Source organism: Schistocerca cancellata, chromosome 2, assembly GCF_023864275.1.
Source record: "Schistocerca cancellata isolate TAMUIC-IGC-003103 chromosome 2, iqSchCanc2.1, whole genome shotgun sequence".
Lineage (NCBI taxonomy): Eukaryota > Metazoa > Arthropoda > Insecta > Orthoptera > Acrididae > Schistocerca > Schistocerca cancellata.
In genome coordinates this window covers 339,986,960-340,006,138 of record NC_064627.1, presented here as the reverse complement: position 1 = coordinate 340,006,138, position 19,179 = coordinate 339,986,960, and the positions used below count along the sequence as shown (strand labels likewise).

Below are 19,179 nucleotides of genomic sequence, written 5' to 3'. Positions count from 1 at the left end.
TGAAGGAGAGAGGTGTATTATGCACGCATACTTTCCCTTTTGAGTTATGACATCATATTCTTGGGAAATTCCCCTCACAGCATAACAACTTTCAAGAAACAAAAAAAGATTGCGAGGATAATGAAAAATGCAAACAGCTGAAAATCATGCAAACTACGGGTGACTAGCCCCTCGCTGAAACGTCAATCAGAATGTCATTTCAGTCGGAGTATAGGTCAGTAGTGGTACAAAACAAATACATAAATAAAGTTGAAGAAATGTACCTTAATTTTTGATGGCAAATATACTCCTCCTCAGATCATTCCTGCATATGAACTCGTCACATATGGCGTCAAGGTTGAGTTTCATCGATTCATCTCTATGGGCGTTGAGAGGGGCATTAAGATGATCCTGCCTCATTATAGAACGAAGATACATTTTCACCCTCCGCAGACAAGAAAACGATCGCTCAGCGGTGGAGGACATTACTGGAAGTGTCAGCTCTACACGTATGAATTTCACTAGTTCAGGCAGTAGGTCAAACAGGTGGTTTTCCTGTTTTAGGTATTTCACTATGTCATCCAGCGAACTAATATTCGAAGACTCACCAGTTTGGATAATCTCATGCTTCAGTGGAGAAGCAAGCGTTCTTTGTCTATATCTGATTTGTAGAAAGATAAAATATCAAAGGAATGTTTGTTATCACCAAGAAGACATTGTTCAATTTGATTTACAAACATGAATGATTGAGTTTTGAACTGTGATTCCAAGAAGCTGATGGATGTATCCATTGTTTCATAATACAATCTTCTTTATTTGTCACATACTTCTGTGAATGTTTCTACAGATGAATTGATGGAGTCATCATATTTCTTAGGGACTTTTCTTCTACAGGGTAATTTTGGGGAATCAACATCCATATCGTGACATTTTGAAGTTACTTCACCCCAGAATGATTCAAAATTGTTTCTCATAAATTTAATAGAAGTTACAAGAGTGGAAATCATCTTCTTGGCCTCCTCTAAGTGTAGGGATTTCCTCTGTAGTGCTATGTTTACGGTATCAATGTGACCAAACAGTTTTACCAAAAGCGATAACATGAAAAAGAAATTATATCTCTGCATATTAATCCAAAAGCCATTTGCTTTGGCCCCAGTGTCTGAATTGTCATTTCTTGAAATATTTAGAAAAAGTTCCTGAAGTTCTGTATAGTTGGACAAAACTGAAGACATTTCCAAGTATCTTCCGGCCCACCTTGTAGGACAGAGTGGTTTCAAATTTGTAGAGGCATCTGCCTTCATGTGAGCAAAAAGATCTAATCTTTTAGGTGAAACTCTCCCAAAATGTATTAAGTCCTTCATAACATTCAATGCATTTAGACATTCTGGAACTGCTTTCACAGTGTCGTATAGTGTTAGATTTAAACAATGTGCAAGACAGTGCACAAATATAGCTCTCTTCTCCATTTCCATAAACTTTGCCTGGACACCATTATATAATCCGGCCATGTTAGCTGAACCGTCAAAGCATTGGCTCCTACAATTAGACGTAGGCAAATCAAATCGTCTTAAAATGTCAATAATAATATCAAACAGAGCCTTAGCTGTGGTACTTTGTATTGAGTTTAGCCCTAAAAAGTATTCTTCTATCTCTAGTGAAGCATCAACGAATCTTATACAGATACTAAATTGCTCTTTGGTGGCTATATGATTTTTAGTAAACAAGCTCAGTTTTTGTTCATTTGTGTCAGTTTTTCTTTGGAAATCTGGCTAAATACATTGACATCTGATTGTAAGGATTTGAATTTCAGCACAGCTTATCTGTGGCAGCCCGATGCTTCATGCGCTTTCAACTTTTCTATCCCTTTCTTCCAGTTCGTAAAACCAGTTTCCATGAAAGTTTTTTCCATTTTGTGAGAAAACTGAAAACGATTTTCTTCAAACATTTGTCTGTAAATTTTGCAAAAAATAACATCTTTTACCTTATTGTAATTGATCCATGCAAATTGCTGATCACAGCGTTGTTTTTTTCCGGGAACAGTGTTTTTTGTCACTGCTACAGTTCCGTCACTGTCTGTGTCTTTGTTGTCACACACAACACCACTAACACTGGGTCTAGCTTCACCATTGCTAACACTTGCCACGTTGTCACATTTCTTCCTAATTATAAACTTGATATGAATATAATAGAGGGAAACATTCCACGTGGGAAAAATATTTCTAAAAACAAAGATGATGAGACTTACCAAACAAAAGCGCTGGCAGGTCGATAGACACATCCTTTCGTCTTTCCCTCTCCTTCCCTCTTTCCTGACGAAGCAACTGTTTGTTGCGAAAGCTTGAATTTTGTGTGTATGTTTCTGTTTGTTTGTGTGTCTATCGACCTGCCAGTGCTTTTGTTTGGTAAGTCTCATCATCTTTGTTTTTAGAAATAATTATAAACTTGTCCGTTTTAAACTGGACAGTAAGGGACAAAAGATTAACAACTGAACCGAGTCACAGTAAGACTAACTGTCCACTGGACATGCCCAGCTCTAGGAATATTTATGTTCGCTGCCAACATTAGCTGTGGCCTGCTTAACAGTACTGTGCGCCTAACAAGAAGTAGCCATGTAAAAGTAGTGTTGATTAGTGTTAGGGCTGGTTCTAGGGAGGGGCGAACTGTGCCATCACCCAGGGCGGCAGATTTTTGGGGGCAGCAGTTCCATCTTGCGTAAATGAAGGAATGTGAGAATAAATTGGAAATACAAATTATTCTTAAAATCAAGGGTCTTATTGAAAATTATCTATGGTACAGAAACAGTGTGGTCCGATTTACCAAAGAAACGTTTCCTCCAACAAAAATGGCTTAAAATGTATTGCACTGTAAATGTATCACTGACTGCTGCTTTGATCTTAAAGACATGTTCACAACAAAGAGACGAATGAGTGTGATATGTGAAAATAAGGCGTCATGTATGAAATAGATTGTGGGAAAAGTTGACTGTGTCGAAAAAGGGGGGTGGGGGGAGGGGGCGCTATACATGTTTGCGCGGGGCGGCAAAATCCCGGGAGCCGGTGCTGATTTTTGTGGTGTTGTACCTATCGATTGTTAATAGAATTTACAAAAATGAATTGAGAGTCCTTCTAGCAATCGCCATCAAATTCGGTGTCACTATTGCTCATTAGTTTCTTTTACAAGCTGCCAGCAGGCTGCTGTGGGAGGAAGTGGAGCTCGTCCTAGCAGCCAAAGCGCTGCGAGCTCATGGTGAGCTTTCGTTCCCCGCATACGCCCGTGCAGTAAAAGTGTGCGAATAGTACAGATGCAGGGGACAAACCCTGTCACGACAGTTCGTCATATGCAGAGGCTAGAGGAGTAGCAGAAAGGAATACGCAATAGCTCGTAAAATTGGTATTTTTTTCCTACATAATCATTACATACTGTCATGCAAAAATGTGCAAGTTTTAACAAATTTCCCAGTAAAGGATGAGGAAGGGAGAGAGAGCGGGGAGAAATGCATGTTTGAATATTTGGGGGTGGGGAGGCCTTGAGTGTTTCCAGCTCTTTCAGCCTTGGGTCAACAAGATCATATTGAATGCTTGTGAGGTATCATCTCAGTTGTCTAGTCAGTGTTGTTGTATTATGCATTTAGGTTGAGCGTAGGAGACAGCAGACATTGATTCACTAATCTGTCTGCAGTGAAGATCGGTAAACAACCCATCCAGATTTATTTCCCAAGAAGTGCTCTATCAGGATGGCTTTCTTATGAGAACTGACTGCTGCACAGTGTATTTTATTTAGTGTATTTTATTTTATTTTCTTCCAAAAGTAGCTTGCAGTGAGTAAATGTACTTACAAAAGATAGCTCCAAACGTTCGTGGGTGCCATTTTCTGTTGACTCTTGTGAAGATAATTCTCATCAGAGTTGTAACATGAACTTTAGATCTAACCTACATTAGGACATCAGTGAGTGAGCAACCGTCTCACAGTCAAGAAGTAATATGATGGCATCTTAATCTCCAGGAGATTTAATTAGCTACATTATAAAAGGCATTTGCACTGCTATGAGAAATGCCAGTAGGATAAGATGGGATGTGTGTTATAACTTCATAATTGAGATGAAACTTGACTTTGTCAATAAGGATTCACAGTGTCAAAATTGAAAGGCAATTACTGTTATTGTTAGCAGTCATTCCATTGTGTGTGTCTGCAACTCAATGCTTCCTCTGTGTGGTGAGTAGCAATCGGTCCTTTGCTTATTGTTGGCATTCCATCCTGGAGTTATTTGGTGGTGATATAGAAGTAATTAGTATTTTGTAAAGTTTGCTCTGAGAGACCACAGGCAACCACAAATGCCTTTAATTAAATCATTAAAAAACTAATGTGTGTGCTAGATTATTCCTGTATCATTAAAACTCACACTTATTTCATAAATATATGCGTACAATGCAATAGTGTACTTAGGCAAAGCTGACTGAAAATGTTAATGGAATAAAGCAAAAGCATTTTAGAATCTATTGTGGGTGGTTGAATCTTCCTCAATAATCCTTCCTTGAATAACACTCACGCAACTCAAAAATATCCATCATGGAGAAACTAAGTACTATCTCATTGTTATTTCTTATTGGACCAAGTTGTTTATGTGAAAAATTACATATTATATACTATTTGATAGTTATTAGTTTTCATTATTGTGAGTACAAACTGTGTATTCTTTATAGCAGATGTTGGTCATCAACGGGTAATGAATGAGTCACCCTTATCTGCTTATTCGTTCACTAATTCATTACATGTTATAGATCTCATCTGGAATGTAGCTCAAGTCAAAGTATACATTAGCTAAAGACAAGCAACAAATGCCGCTTTGTTAGTTGTTTGAATGGCATCTGTTATTGGTTGATATTACTACTAATTCACTTGCTAATAAAGACAATGTTGGTTTTTTGTGGTTATATGTTACTGGTATTCCATTTTTAACTTTATTCCATTTTAGTTATTTGTTTGTTTGGGTCATCAGCCCCCCCCCCCCCCCTTTTTTTTTTTTTTTTTTTTTTTTTTGCTTGACGCAGCCCAGCTCAGTTTTCTCTTTTGTGTCATAGTGTTCCTTATACTAGCCAATGTTTTCCACATATTCCTTTTTGCATTGATTCTGTGAGGTCTCTCCTGAGTCATTAATCTTATCAGTGTACTTAATTTTCAGAATCGTTCTGTAACACTACACGTCAAATACTTTGTTTATTTTGTGTTCCAAGTTTCCAATTTCATACTATGTGACAGTTATTTCTCTTCTTCAGGTCACACACATAAAGGACACAAAATGAGGCAGAGAGAAAGATAGTTTGACACTAATTTCGGCAAGATCTAAACATGGCTTCGGGTGGCTCATCATTAGACAGTACAGGGAGCAATGGTAAGTGAATTGATGAGAAAATTCTGTAATTACTTCATGCTTGACCATCCCGTACTATACATTTTGAATTTAACTGTGTGGCTTCTGGTATTTATGAAGTAATGTTGTATAGAATTGAGATGTATGTTGTAGTAATATAAGCAGTGTTACTTTTATATGTTTCACTCAGCCAAATATCACACTAAAATATCTTCAACATTTCGCAGCCCTGTCAGCAACTGTATAAATATTAATTTTAATTATGAACAGCCTAAGTTGCATCGTTTACCTAGAATTTACCTAGGTTTCAGTCGGATAACCCACCCTTCTTCAGAGTAACAGTATCTACTGTTTGTCCATAGTTGACATTGTCAAGCTAAAACTACAAATCCATAAATTATCATCAAACTATAAAACTTATCTGACACTGCCTCGGCCCCACTTTGTGACCGCGATGCGGCAGCCACGAGTGCTGTACTAGAACTGACCGTAGCGTCATGTGGCCTTCTTAGGTGGACACAATACCTTGCGCCTGCGCATAAACTGTATGATAGTTACTTGCTGGTACAAGGCGTGAACTTAACTCCTGACCTTGAATTTACTAGTAAAGTGAAATAAAAGGTATAGCTGAGGAAAAGGGCCTATATGTTAACCTGTGCAGAACGTACTTGGATCGACTGTCTTAACATTTATGAAGTATTCATTGGTCATGATATGGGGAAGACGACATGTGCTCAAAAGGTATGGCCTATCCAGGAAAATTTTTGTGCTTAAACATGAAGTTTAATCACCTAAAAAGAACTTCGGAGTGGGAAGGACAATATAAAGCCAACATCGTCATTATTACGACTAGGTCTAGAAATTTTTTTATGACGTAACTGTTAAGCACTTGCTTAGCTATGGTTACAACACATGAACATGCTATTGACTTAGCACACAAATGGTCATGATTGAACTTATGAACAAGTCTATATCTAATCTGTAACATCCGGCAATACAGGCCATACAAATTAGATGGTGATTATTCGAGATTAGTATATTTGACCTGAAATGGTCTAGAATCAACTCAAAACCTAATGCACGTGCCGGATTGAACTTCTTGGCGAAGTTATGGTTATGAGTTGCAGGAAACACCATAGTAGGGGATAATGTGGCGGCAGTGGGGTACTCAATTTGCCTTCATGGAGGTGATCCACACACATACTGTAAAAACTGTGTGTGGGCCACTGCCATCATAATACGGGCATGGAGACCACTGCCATTGAACTTAGGGAATGACTGCGGAAATATGCTTAAAGCTAAAGTGTGACTTGGCGAACATCGCTCCAGTCAACACACTTAAAAAATATTGACCAACATAGGTCGATTATGCTCTAAGCAAGTTTTTAAGTGTGTTGACTAGAGCGATATTCACCAAGTCACACTTTGGCTTAGAGCATAATCAACCTATGTCGGGCCTCATGATGCTACGGTCAGTTCTAGTACAGCACCGCATCGTGGTCACGAAGTGGGGCCGAGGCAATGTCAGATAAGTTTTACTGTTTGACAATAATTTATGGATTTGTAGTTTTAGCTTGACGATGTCCACTATGGACAAACAGTAGATACTGTTATTCTGAAGAAGGTTGGGCTATCCAGACTGAAACCTAGGTAAATTCTAGGTAAACGGTGCAACTGAGGCTGTTCATAATTAAAATTAAATATCACACTATCTCAAATGTTTGTTTCTTTGAACATTACCTCTCTGCCACTGTTTGGAGAGATTTGTTTCACTTTTGCCTGCCTTCCTTAGATATTTTGTGGAAACACTTACTGCCAATTGAGATTCTCATGATGGCATTGTGTGAGGTCCGAAACTACTCCATTTCTGTGTGGTGGTTTCTTCGTTAAAAAGTAGACATGGCTTTCATGATACCATCGCTTTCATCTTGTCGCATTTTCTATAACTGGATCATAGATTTTCCTTTCTTTGGCTTTTAGTTGCTATGCTAGTGTTCCTTGTTCATTATGAAATGTTTGGTTACATGAAGAGCTTCTGCAAAAACTGAAATTCTTAACTCAGTTTTCAAATGTTCCTTTAGAAAGGAGAACCCAGAAGAATTGCCCCAGTTTAATCCTCATGCCATTGGAAAGATGACTGTCAGTGGTGTTGAGAAACAGCTGAAAGTGAACAGAACTCCAGGGCCCGATGGAATCCCTATCAGATTCTATACTGAATTTGTGGCTGAGGTAGCCACTCTTCTAACTATAAACTATCGTAGATCCCTCAGACAAAAAGTTGTGCCCAGTAACTGGAAGAAAGCAAAGGTCACACCTATCTACAAGAAGGATAGTAGAAGTGATCCATAAAACTACTGTCCAATATGCTCGGCATCAATTTGATGTAGAAACGTAGTACATATTCTGAGCTCAAGGATAATGAAGTATCTTGACCAGAATGACCGCCTCACTACCAACCAGCGTGGATACTGTGAACGCTCGTCACATGAAAACCAACTCTCTCTTCTCTCGTGGGACATCGTGAAAGCTGTTGCTTAAAGCAGTCAGGTAGATGCAGTGTTTCTTGACTTCCAAAAGGCATTTGATACAGTACCACATGTACACATACTATCAAAAGTACAATCACATGGGGTATCAAGTGAAATTTGTGACTGGATTGAGGACTTTTTGGTAGGTAAAGCGCAGCATGTTATCTGAGGTGAAGAGTGTTGTCAGATGTTAGAGAAATATCTGGTGTGCCCAGGGTAATGTGTTGGTACCCTTGCTGTTCTTGTTGTTTATTAATGACCTTATGGACAATATGCCCCCCCCCCTCCCCCCCGCCCCCCACCTGCCAATGAACCATGGACCTTGCCGTTGGCGGGGAGGCTTGCGTGCCTCAGCGATACAGATGGCCTTACCGTAGGTGCAACCACAACGGAGGGGTATCTGTTGAGAGGCCAGACAAACATGTGGTTCCTGAAGAGGGACAGCAGCCTTTTCAGTAGTTGCAGGGGCAACAGTCTGGATGATCGACTGATCTGGCCTTGTAACACTAACCAAAGCGGCCTTGCTGTGCTAGTACTGCGAACGGCCGAAAGCAAGGGGAAACTACAGCCATAATTCTTCCCGAGGGCATGCAGCTTTACTGTATGGTAATGATGATGGCTTCCTCTTGGGTAGAATGTTGTGGAGGTAAAATAGTCCCCCATTCAGATCTCCGGGCGGGGACTACTCAAGAGGACATTGTTATCAGGAGAAAGAAAACTGGCATTCTGCGGATCGGAGGGTGAAATGTCAGATCCCTTAATTGGGCAGGTAGGTTAGAAAATTTAAAAAGGGAAATGGATAGGTTAAAATTAGATATAGTGGGAATTAGTAAAGTTCGGTGGCAGGAGAAACAAGACTTTTGGTCAGGTGAATACAGGGTTATAAATACAAAATCAAATAGGGGTAATGCAGGAGTAGGTTTAATAATGAATAAAAAAATGGGAGTGCGAGTAAGCTACTACGAACAGCATAGTGAACACATTATTGAAGCAAAGATAGACACGAAACCCACACCTACCACAGTAGTACAAGTTTACATGCAAACTAAAGTGCGCGTCATTTATGTTGACGGCTGAGTATAGGTTCGTTCTGCGCATCTGACGTCACAAAACACAGTCAGCCAATGAACAGAGAACGACGTTGCCAGATCTCGACTGCAGTACATTGTGTGGATGAGTGTCTTCAGTTTTAGAAACGTCCAGTCATAAATAAAGTAATAGAACAAAAGCAATGTCTTGGTAGCAGACTTTCTTTTATAGAAAGTTTGGAAAAAGCATTCTTTATACCAATTGCTTCATATTCTATTGATTAATTAAACCAAACAAGCAATAAGATTCCTAATTCAGGCGATAGCAAGGAAAGGTGCTTGTATCAATTTCACGAACCGCTTTTTCGCAATAAGGAACAGCGGTAATTGTTTATTTCCTATTGTACTTCACCGAAGCGTGAGTAATTCATAGTCATACCAACAGTGTTTGTCAGTATTTTGCGTGACGTGTTACAGTCCTCATGGCATTCGGTCGTCAGAAGAGCTGCATTAGCGTAACGGTTAAGGTGTTGGGCTTCTAAGCGAAAGGTTACGAGTTCAAACCTTGTGCACTGCGAAATATTTTCATTATTTAAAAACAATATCGAAGTGCCTTACTTCACTAATTATGTTCTTTTGAATGCAATTTTTTTGAAATTTTTAGTGCTTTTTCTCTTCATTAACCCTTTCGCTGCTGCAGACACCTGCTCCCCGCATACCGTGCTGTGCGCGATTTTGTCATCACTGCACTGCTCGCCTGTGCAGACACATGGTGTCCCACTGCTTTGACACACTTATCATTCAATTTCACAAAAACTATTTGGCCCAAAAATTTGATTTTTACACGTCTTCTTGACTGATACCTCCCTCCCATAAATGATTTATTTTTGTTTCAATGTTCAATGCAGTTATTATGCAGCATTACTTGTAGTAATTTTATATGAAATTTAGGTATCTTGTCCACATTTCATTCTCAACATCGTGGCAACTAAAATCGACCATACGAAAAGTATACTCTATGGACTTTTACCTCTGCAAACTCTTCAAAATTTCGTGCAATGGTTTACTATATTTAATGCTGCATAATAACTGCGTTGAACATCGAAACAAAATTAAGTCATTTATGGGGGGGAGGTATCAGTCAAGAAGACACGTAAAAATCTAATTTTTGGGCTAAATGGTTTTTGTGGAATCGAATGATAAGAGTGTCAAAGCAGTCAGAACACGATGTGTCTGCACAGGCGAGCAGTGCAGTGAGAAAATCGCGTACAGCGCGGAATACAGGGAGCACGTCTTTGTAGCAGCGAAAGGATTAATGCGGCCGTGGTGGCTTTACTTCATGAACTGCGCGCTCCCCCCTAAACGTAAGCTTGCGAACTATGCTATACTGTGGCGCTGCTTCTATTGGCGCGTGCATCGTGTGCAACTGGCAACGCAGCAATCTCCCGCGTCTGGGCGGGCATGCGCGAGCCGCCAAGATAAACGAATTGAACGGAGATGACTAAGAGATTGAAGAAATGTTTGATGAGATAAAAGAAATTATTCAGGCAGTGAAGGGAGATGAAAATTTAATAGTTGTGGTTGACTGGAATTCGAGAGCAGGAAAAGGGAGAGAAGGAAACATAGTAGGTGAATATGGATGGGGGGGTAAGAAATGAAAGAGGAAGCCGTCTGGTAGAATTTTGCACAGAGCATAACTTAAAATCATAGCTAACACAAAAGAAGGTTGTATACGTGGAAGAATCCTGGAGATACTGGAAGGTATCAGATAGATTATATAATGGTAGACAGAGATTTAGGAACCAGGTTTTAAATTGTAAGGCATTTACAGGGGCAGATGTGGACTCTGACTACAGTCTATTGGTTATGAACTGTAGATTAAAACTGAAGAAACTGCAAAAAGGTGGGAATTTAAGGAGATGGGACCTGGATAAACTGACTAAACCAGAGGTTGTACAGAGTTTCAGGGAGATCATAAGGGAACATTTGACAGGAATGGGGGAAAGAAATACAGTAAAAGAAGAATAGGTAGCTCTGAGGGATAAAGTAGTGAAGGCAGCAGAGGATCAAGTAGATAAAAAGATGAGGGCTAGTAGAAATCCTTGGGTAACAGAAGAAATATTTAATTTAATTTATGAAAGGAGAAAATATAAAAATGTAGTAAATGAAGCAGGCAAAAAGGAATACAAACGTCTCAAAAATGAGATAGACAGGAAGTGCAAAATGGATAAGCAGGGATGGCTAGAGGACAAATGTAAGGATGTAGAGGCTTATCTCACTAGGGGTAAGATAGATACTGCCTACAGGAAAATTAGAGAGACCTTTGGAGAAAATAGAGCCACTTGTTTGAATATCAAGAGCTCAGATGGAAACCCAGTTCTAAGCAAAGAAGGGAAAGCAGAAAGGTGGGTGGAGTATATGGAGGGTCTATACAAGGGCGATGTACTTGAGGACAATATTATGGAAATGGAAGAGGATGTAGATGAAGATTAAATGGGAGATACGATACTGCATGAAGAGTTTGACATAGCACTGAAAGACCTGAGTTGAAACAAGGCCCTGGTAGTAGACAACATTCCATTAGAACTACTGATGGCCTTGGGCGAGCCAGTCCTGACAAAACTCTACCACCTGTTGAGCAAGATGTATGAGACAGGCGAAATACCCTCAGACTTCAAGAAGAATATAATAATTCCAATCCTAAAGAAAGCAGGTGTTGACAGATGTATAAATTACCGAACTATCAGTTTAATAAGTGACAGCTGCAAAATACTAACGCGAATTCTTTACAGATTAATGGAAAAACAGGTAGAAGCCGACCTCGGAGAAGATCAGCTTGGATTCCGTAGAAATGTTGGAACACGTGAGGCAAACGACTTATCTTAGAAGAAAGATTAAGGAAAGGAAAACCTACATTTCTAGCATTTGTAGACTTAGAGAAAGCTTTTGACAATGTTGACTGGAATACTCTCCTTCAAATTCTAAAGGTGGCAGGGGGAAAATACAGGGAGTGTAAGGCTATTTACAATTTGTACAGATACCAGACGCCAATTATAAAGAGTCGAGGGACATGAAAGGGAAGCAGTGGTTGGGAATGGAGTGAGACAGGGTTGTAGCCTCTCCCCAATGTTATTCAATCTGTATATTGAGCAAGCAGTAAAGGAAACAAAAGAAAAATTTGGAGTAGGTATTAAAATCCATGGAGAAGAAATAAAAACTTTGAGGTTCGCCGATGACATTGTAATTCTGTCAGAGACAGCAAAGGACTTGGAAGAGCAGTTGAACGGAATGGACAGTGTCTTGAAAGGAGCATATAAGATGAACATCAACAAAAGCAAAACGAGGATAATGGAATGTAGTCGAATTAAGTCGGGTGATGCTGAGGGAATTAGGTTAGGAAATGAGACAATTAAAGTAGTAAAGGAGTTTTGCTATTTGGGGAGCGAAATAACTGATGATGGTGGAAGTAGAGAGGATATAAAATGTAGACTGGCAATGGCAAGGAAAGTGTTTCTGAAGAAGAGAAATTTGTGAACATCAAGTATACATGTGTCAGGAAGTGGTTTCTGAAAGTATTTGTGTGGAGTGGAGCCATGTATGGAAGTGAAACATGGACGATAAATAGTTTGGACAAGAAGAGAATAGAAGCTTTCGATATGTGGTGCTACAGAAGAATGCTGAAGATTAGATGGATAGATCACATAACTAATGAGGAGGTATTGAATAGAATTGGGGAGAAGAGTAGTTTGTGGCACAACTTGACAAGAAGAAGGGACTGGTTGGCAGAACATGTTCTGAGGCATCAAGGGATCACCAATTTAGCATTGGAGGGCAGCGTGGAGGGTAAAAATCGTAGAGGGAGACCAAGAGATGAATACACTAAACAGATTCAGAAGGATGTAGGTTGCAGTAAGTATTGGGAGATGAAGAAGCATGCACAGGATAGAGTAGCATGGAGAGCTGCATCAAACCAGTCTCAGGACTGAAGACCACAACAACACCAACAACATGGACAATATTAATAGTAACGTCAGATTTTTTACAAATGATGCCATTATCTGTAATGAATTACTGTCTGAAAGAAGCTGCAATAAATATTCAGTGTGTGAGACCTGCACCATATAGGACTAACAGGGGATATTAAACATATACAGAGAAGGGCTATATGAATGGTAACAGATTTGTTTGACCTGTTCGAGAGTGTCACAGAGATACTGAAGAAACTGAACTGGCAAACTCTTGAAGATGTACGTTAATGACCCTGAGGAAGTTTACTTACCAAGTTCCAAGAACTGGCTATAAGTTACAATCCTAGGAAAGCACTAGAATGCCCTATGAACCCATCACATAGGTATTGCGAGGACAGGATTATATTAATTACAGCATGTATAAAGGCATTTAAAAAATCATTCTTCCCACTCGCCATACATAAATGGAATGGGAAGAAACCCCAGTAAATGGTGCAGTGGGACGTATCCTCTGCCGTGCACTTCTCTATGGTTTGCAGAGTACAGCTGTAGATGTAGTTGCTTAAATAGCTGTTAAGTAATGGTCAAACTTGACAAGGACACCAATAATTTGTGATAAAAGACTCTTTATCAAGCAGAGTGTTGCAGTGGTAAGACACTAGACTCTCATTTTGGAGGACTGCAGTCCCTATCCCCATCTGGACATCTGGATTTAGATTTTCTGTAGTTTCTCTAAAACAAATATCGGGATGGGCTCTTTGATGAAGACACATCCAGTTTCCTTTTGCATTCTTCCTCAGTCTGAGCACATGCTCTGAGTCTAATGACTTCATCATTGATGGGACATTAAACCGCATTCTTCCTTTCTTTTATTAATAAACAACTTTGATAAAATGGTAGACCATTTCTATGTCATTGATCCTTGACTTGGATACCTCTGTGTCGGAGGGGTTGGGCTCAATTAATTGGCGTATGTATTTAAAGGTCTTTGCATATTTTATTTAGCTCAATTTGCCCCTAGTTCTTCGGAAACTAACTTGATGTCCATTATAAACTGTATTACGTCAAATGAGATTTGATAGCCCCCATTTATGGATTCAGTTGATAATCTGTTGATCTTTTAACTGTTGTGTTAAAAGAATAGATTTTCCTCTGGGTCATTCATTTCTGTCGCACGAAGACTGGGAATTGCCATTTCTCACTTAATACAACTGCCTAATAGATGTTTACAAATTTGTATGTATGGCCCATTTATGAAACAAATGATGTGCAAAACTCAGTTTTCGCGACTCCTTCCATGACTCATAATTATTTTTGGTAAATGTGGTAACACAGTAATTAAGACTTAGTCGATGAGTGAAGCCCAACCATCTTAAAATATTTTTCGTGGTTTTCTGATGTATAACTCTACAGTATGATCTGGAAGATAGAAGAAGGGATTTCCTGTGATAGTTTCCTCCCTTAATTTTTACCCAGCTAAGCCATGTTTCCACCTTTTAAATACTGTTCTGTTGACTGAATGCTTAATCAACATTTCCTTTATGGATGACTTTCTTCGTTTTACCTGGTATGCTGCACTTTCCCCTATCTATCCTGGTTTCCTCCCTGAGGAAGGAACTAATGTTATAAAAACTAGGCTGAGTGTTTTAACTTTTAAATTTGATAATTGGCAGTACCGAAATTTTTCTTCCTGAAGGTATATACTGGCTAGCCATTCTGTCTGTCTGCAATATTGTGCCATTTATTCATTCATTTGATGTGCAGGAATTTATTACTGTTTTTATGTAACTAGTTCACAAGGTCCTTAATTGTGAATGCATGTAGTGTTTTTGCATTAATTACACAAGTTCATCCAATGAAATAAGTTCTCCTGTTATCACTCTTGACAAGTTTGGATTTTGCACATGCGTTGTGAAAAATTGTAATCGTGACTGTGTACTTACTCATGGGTACTGCATATGATTGATGCCACATGTTTATAAGTATGAGGAGATTAAAATCAGCTATTGTGTGTGGGGTTTGAATGATGGTTTATACTTTGGATATATTAGTATAACAATTGTAAAAACTGACCTTCAGATCAGTGAGGGTTACAGCAGAGTGTGTGTGTGTGTGTGTATGTGGGGGAGGGTGGCAGGGAAAGGGGGGGGGGGAGAGAGAGAGAGAGAGACCATACGACCCTACCTAAGTCGTCGTCCTACCTCCATCCGAATCGTTTGTATGCTGTAATGGCCATCACATTGGTCACGGGACTGATCTCAGACGGACACCACATCCTTGTATTGAATATTGTGATTTCTTATTTGTTGTACTTCCTGAAAGGCTGAAACTCTTTGCCTAACAGGGATTCAAACCCTGAATCTTTTCTTTTGCAGGCAATACTATGACACTTTGAGACACAAACATGACTTCCAACCCACCTAACAGATTCTGTTTAAGAGGGCACTCTCCTGCATGCTTCGCTTTACTACTACTCCTATGAGAAAGGAAGCTATGGTTGAGGTTGAGCATTATGATTACATTGCTCAGTGGATAACAGCAATGTCTATGAAGGGCAAAGATGCTGATTCATGTACTGACCCAGACCAGCATAGGTTTTGATTTCTAAGGGAGTAAATAACAGCCAACACTCAGCTGTAGAGTGAAAAAATTATTCTGGTTATTGATTGCTTGCATAGTCACATTTTAACTGCTTGTTTCTCTTCACTAATGCAGTTGTCATGTATGTCTCTCATCTGAGAACTATAAGGTTTATGCAATAAACCCATGTATGTAAGACAGTTATATTTTCAGCAATGACTACCATTTACAGATTTTTGCTCGAGGTTGGAAATATTGCAATGTGTGTTAATCAAAGTTTTTGATTACTGAAGTATTATTATACTGTAAACCAAAGGTCAGTGATTGGAGACTCTAGAAAATAATTTTGTGAAATGTATTGAAGGCACAGTGTATGTCATCATTAATTTCATTCTTTGTTACTTTTTGTTTTAGTTATTCAGATGTATTTTTCACTAGATATGATTCTTTTCAGAAGTGGTTTGTACGTTATAAAATTCACAATAAGGAAGTTCTGAAATAATTTTAAATTTAGCAGATGTTAAACAGTAGATTCTGAACGTCTACTGCTTTCTGCAGATCAGATATTCTCCATAGCTGAACAATCCCTTTCAACTGGAGCAGATGACAAGACATTGCAGACTCAACCATTTTAGAAATATGGGGTGGGCCAAAAGCAGTGGCTCATCGCAACCTATTGAAAACATTAACGTAATTGTGTTTGTTTATGATGATTATAGATACAAGCACCAGAGTGCACTGATATATTTTTTAGATAATAATTGATACAAACACCAGAATGCACTGTTATTAAAGCAAACATCTTTGACATTGTACGTTGTTGATTTTCATCTGTTATAAAGACATTTTCTTATGAAAAAAGTTTTTGCTTAAAAGAAGTGTTTTCTTATGAAAAAAGTTTTTGCTTAAAAGAAGTGGCTGTAATTTAATAATAAATGAATGGAATAATAATTTCAACACTGTTCCACCTACAAGGAAGACTGACTACAATTTACAGAAATGTTTTGAGAAAAGTGGAGCCACAGAGAATTGCCCCTGGTTAAGTAGGCCAACAATAAGTCATGAAACTAAGCTTAAGGTTTTACAAGTGGTTATCCAGAGCTCTAAAAAGTCTACTTACACCTCTCAAAAGGGTATTTCTAGAACTTCTGTGCAGAGAATTTTACATAAGGCCAAATTCAAACATTACATACCTCATCTCATACACAAGCTATTGGAAAACTATCCTGGTTGTAGCCTTCAGCTTTGCGAGACAGTGTTAAATGTATTAGGAGAAAGTGATAATGAGTTGTTTCCTAAGATAATTTGAGTCAACAGTCACAACTGTACATATTGGTATGCAGAGTACCATAGAATTGTTTTTGAGGGTCAGTTAAATTAACCTGGTGTTGCTGTTTGGAATGGTATTTCATGTTGTGGAGTAAATGGGTCTTGGTTGTTTGATGACAGTAACAGGAGAGAACTACCTGGAAATGTTGACAACCCATGTGACTCTGAGACTACAAATAACGTGTGACAACTTCAACTCACTTTGCTTTCAACATGGTGGATCCCCACATTACAGTGGGTACTGACTTTTGGCCCAGTGTGTATTGCAAAATGAATTATCAGTCTTTTGAAACTCCCCACTTCTCTTCAACAATGTGTGGTACTTTTTCAGAATGTGAATCACGACCTACACTTTTTTTTTTGAATTACCTGGTTCGTTACACCATTTCAGAAGTTTATACTAAACACACACTTCTTTCAGACCATGCTTAAATGATGAGACAAAAAACAAATAGAAGTAAAATGATCAAAAACATGTAGATTAGTTACTTCACACAAGAGAAGAGCATAAACACATTGGCTCTGCTATGTCGCCAAATGACTAAGTGAAAAGTTATGGTGGGACTGATAACCATGCCTCTCAGTCAATGTCAGCTATTTGTTTGGACATATGTATCATGGTAGTGACACCACTGTGAGAGAATATTCTCATTGAGATAAAGTGTGTTTCAGTTGGCAAATTTCTCATCTGTTTTTCCCAGGTGAGCTCATGTTGATGTTCCGAGACATTCCTTGCAGAACTGTTTGATCTTATTGGTTATACAGAAAAACACAAATGTCTTATTACACTGCTAAATTATTCAAATCTCCTCCACATGCAGATGTATGTATGTGAAAATTAACTGAGATCCTTACAGAACTCCAGTTGTTTTATAGTCAAGTCTGTAGGTATTAAAAGGATCTAGCTAAAATTTTTGGCCTGCTATGAATAATAACTTGCCTTGTAGACACTTTTGTTTCCCCCTTCCTTCCATTGTGTTATAATTCCCCCCCCCCCCCCCCCCACACACATACTTTCTCTCTCTCTCTCTCTCTCTCTCTCTCTCTCTCTCTCTCTCTCTCTAATTTACTTACATTACTGCTGGTTGCTTCATTAAACAACATATTTTTGGATAAATTTCAGGAACGCTGTCCAGAAGCTATACAGTGTCCAATAATGACAGAAGTAACTCATCTGGGGTTGCCTCTGTAAGAGACTATGATGGCCTTAAGCAACAATGTGACAAAGCGATGCATGAACTCCAACTACTCAGGAGGTACAAAAATATATTCACATTTCACTTTTTTTAGTATATCTTTATTTTTTTATATAAAAGTGATATGATAAGTGTATTTTCAGAGGTGGTGCATGACAGCTTATAAATGTTTGGGGGAAAAAAAAAGTCGCGTTACACCTTGAGTTGCTGATGAAATTGTTTGTTCAAGCAACCAGTTTTGGTCGACTGACCATCATATGGCATGAATCTGTTCATAGCATTAGCACTGACAGCAGTTATAGCATGAATGAATGCACTACCCATCACAACTTTTATTAATTGATGATGTGACTTATATTATGATATGATAGCAGTGTCTGATTAATGGTGTAATCATCTGACATTCATGAGTTTATATGTCACTTAACATGATGCTCTGAATACTTTTGTGAACCTGATCAGCACCTCAAGGCAGTAATATGACCTTTTCCTAGCATGATAAGAAAGGCTAATTTTGTCTATGCAATCCGTGTTGCTTCATGTGTTTTCAGTTTTCAAGTTATGTGGCCTTATCATTTAGTCGTTCTTATGTATTATGTACATTTTGTAGTAATTACTGATTACTTTAATTAAAAAGTAATTATTTTGGAAATAATATGTGTCTGCTACGTGTACCTCAAACTAACATGCCCTATAATTTACATCATTTCTGGGGCACTTGTACTAGAGTGTTAGTTTTGAAAATTAAGGAATGTGCCCAGTAATCAGAGAGATTATGTTGTCAGGAATTTTTGCTTTGAATGCTGATAACAAATCACGTGAGCAAGTGAAGGGTCAGTTTTGAGTGGTTCATAATTAATGTTTTCAAGACTACTAAATTTTCCAATCCTCATTTTCACTATTATATTACTCATTATGTTTGTTCCTGTAAACAAACAACTGGCAGATCTTATTTAGATTTCTTGACTTTAATAAGCAACTTGTGGATCTTATTCACAGTTGCCAAATCCTTTCAACATTTTAAAAGTAAAATGCAGACTCCAGGGAAGCCATTTTCCTGTATAAGCTGTTTTGTTTTGAAATTAGCTAATTTTGCCCCTTTTGGGCATTTAAAACTACCTGGTGGCAAAAACAGTAGTTATAACAGCATGTTTTGATGTGTTGTATTGTTGTACTGGGATAATACATGCATAAGGATCACAT

General features: G+C 38.5%; 1 protein-coding gene across 1 annotated transcript in view; it reads left to right on the top strand.

The window, feature by feature from the left end:
- The window catches only part of LOC126161721 (disks large homolog 5-like), a 159,534-nt gene that overhangs the window by 7,182 nt on the left and 133,173 nt on the right, over nt 1-19,179 (top strand). Inside the window, 2 exon segments of the mRNA XM_049917756.1 lie at nt 5,253-5,368; nt 17,904-18,036. Of these exon segments, the coding sequence (XP_049773713.1) occupies nt 5,326-5,368; nt 17,904-18,036 (176 nt within the window). The 5' untranslated portion in view covers nt 5,253-5,325.